The sequence below is a fragment of the Papilio polytes genome, unplaced genomic scaffold (assembly GCF_000836215.1).
Source record: "Papilio polytes unplaced genomic scaffold, Ppol_1.0 DF824169.1, whole genome shotgun sequence".
Lineage (NCBI taxonomy): Eukaryota > Metazoa > Arthropoda > Insecta > Lepidoptera > Papilionidae > Papilio > Papilio polytes.
In genome coordinates, this window is record NW_013525035.1 from 353,334 (window position 1) to 355,843 (window position 2,510).

The window sequence follows — 2,510 nt, forward strand, 5'->3', positions numbered from 1 at the left end:
TGTCAAGTGACAAGTGATAGGTGACAACTGACAAGTAACAAATGATAGGTGCCAAGTGAGAGGTGTCAAGTGACAAGTGATAGGTGACAACTGACAAGTAACAAATGATAGGTGCCAAGTGACAAGTGACAGGTGACAGGTGACACTGACCTCCCTCTTGTTGTGCAGCAGCTGGTCGGCGAGGCGCTTGTCGTGCGCCGCCGCCGCCACCACGGCCGCCGCGGCCGCCGCGCGCGCGCTGAACGCCTGCAGCGCGCTCGCTCGCTCCAGGAAGTTAGCCTCGCGGTTCGGACTGCCTGCGTGTACAATCGGGGTATTTGTCGGTGCACTATTTACAGGAAAGAGATAGACTATGTCTCTTTGATTATTATAAAGTGTTTGTGTTTCGCATATCAATACTAGCTGTTCCCGTGCGGCTTGTCCGACATAAAAATAGTATTTTAATCTTTATTATATGTATTTCGTAAAACTTTAAATTGCAAGTTCAAAATTTAAATGCACAAATGACAACGAAGGCTGTTGACATTGGATAACAATTACCGTTACCATGGCAATCTTACTTTTTTGATACTATTTGCAGTATTGTAGTTTTGTCCCTTCCCCCCAGACGGTTTTTACAATTTATTTACCCCCTAAGTTTAATAGCGAGAAAATATATAGCCTAAAGCGTGTCGTAAGAGTAGGGCTTTTTATTAATTAATGTATTATTAAAAAATATGCAATGATTGCTGACATCATACGCCACAAAGAAGTGTGTATTTACGCTTTATTGTTCTAGTAAAGATAATATTAGTATAGAAGTACAGATGCTGTGATTGCTGACATCTATACTATTATAATAAAGCGTAAACACACACTTCTTTGTTGCCTAAGATGTCAGTAATTACACCATATTTTTGGATAATTCTTCTTTTAATAAAAAGCACTACACATACGTCAGTCTTTAGGCTATATATTTTCACGCCATTAAACTTAAGGGGTAAATATTTTGGATAAACACTCTCATGTGGGAAAGAGACCATAAGTTGATCCAACATCAAGGAAGCAAGGTTGCCATGCTTTGTCATGTCATGTCATTTTGACATTTGCAATTGATAATTTGACACATGTAAACATTATTATAAAATCTTCATAATTTTATGCGGATGAAGTCGCAAGGGAACAGTAGATACATAACTAAGTATTGTGTTTACGCTTTATTATATCAAGTATAGATTATCTATAGTTATAGATGAATATATAAACTTTTTTAAAGTACCCTCAGGTGCATTAACGGCATCAGCGAAGTGTCTGAGCGGCGCCGCGACGTCGATAAAGTCCTCAACGACGCGGTTGACTACCGCACGCTCCATGCAACGCTTCAACTCGTGCAACTTATCTGAAAGCTCCCTGAAGAAAGATTTATTACTTAGCGGTCCCTTAGTGATGATATCTCATAGTATGTAATAGTAAAATACTTATTTTATAAGGATTGATGGATTAAATTTTACAGTTATTGTCTTACTGGTGGTTTAATAGATTGGTCCTTCGAGCGGGATAATTATAATTTTACGTACTTTTTATTTGTTTTGCTCGCGAATTCGCACGCGTAAAATTAAAAAATAACAAACTATAGCTTATGTTACTGATAACGTAGCTTTTAATGGTAAAAGAATTTAAGCCCAGTAGTTTTTGAGTTTTTTCAATACATACAAAAATACAAATCCTTTCTTTTTATAAGATTAGTAAAGAGTAAGAGACTTATATGAATATTGAAGGACTAAATGTAACAATTATTGTTACTGATGTTTTAATAGATTGGTCCTTCGAGCACGATATGTACGTTTTATTTGTACTAGAAAAAAATTATAAGTTCTAAGTTTTCTTTCCAACCTGGTGATGGCCCTGGCCTCCTCGGAGTGTCCCTGTCCGCTGGCGCACAAGTCCGCGAGCTTGTCCGCGAGCCGCTGCACGTCGCCGCACTGCTGCAGCACCTCCGCCTTCTCGCGACCCTGGAGACCTTCCGCGATCTGATACACAGGATGCTTAGAGTTACAGGATGTTTAAAAAATTATATAGAATAGTTTAAGGTTAACGCTTGGTATTGTAAGTAGCGTTTTTAAAAAATATTGTTAAGTAATAATAAAAAAGGATTTCAAATTTTATCTTTCTGATCATTTTAGTATTCTAAAAAGATGGTTTTGAAAGAAATGGGAGTTAAAAATTTATTACGGGCTATTATTAAATGAATTAACGATTGCTTAAGAAATATTTGGATTTTTAAAAGCCAGTATCGCGTATTGCAAGATTTCTCAATTTTTAATTGTTGTTTTCAAGCCAATTTATATAAGTACTACCATTTTAAAATAAAATAAATAAAATCCCCTTTATTGTCATCATAATCATTTACATGCAGTGAATATATTATATTAAAAAAAAATATATGATAACAATGGGCTGCAGGCTCAGCATGTACCGTATGGCCAATGCCATGCGGAGCTGATTTTCAGCCTGTCCCTGTTGGCCGCGTT

The 2,510-nt window shown here is 37.1% G+C and overlaps 1 protein-coding gene across 1 annotated transcript in view; it reads right to left on the reverse strand.

Moving 5' to 3' along the window:
• LOC106111422 (vinculin) overlaps window positions 1–2,510 on the reverse strand; it is a 26,291-nt gene that overhangs the window by 7,601 nt on the left and 16,180 nt on the right. The window contains exons 13-15 of the mRNA XM_013293511.1: window positions 1,873–2,009; window positions 1,259–1,389; window positions 151–296 (exon numbers count right to left, since the gene is read on the reverse strand). Coding sequence (XP_013148965.1) covers window positions 151–296; window positions 1,259–1,389; window positions 1,873–2,009 — 414 coding nt within the window. The remainder of the gene's footprint in view (window positions 1–150; window positions 297–1,258; window positions 1,390–1,872; window positions 2,010–2,510) is intronic.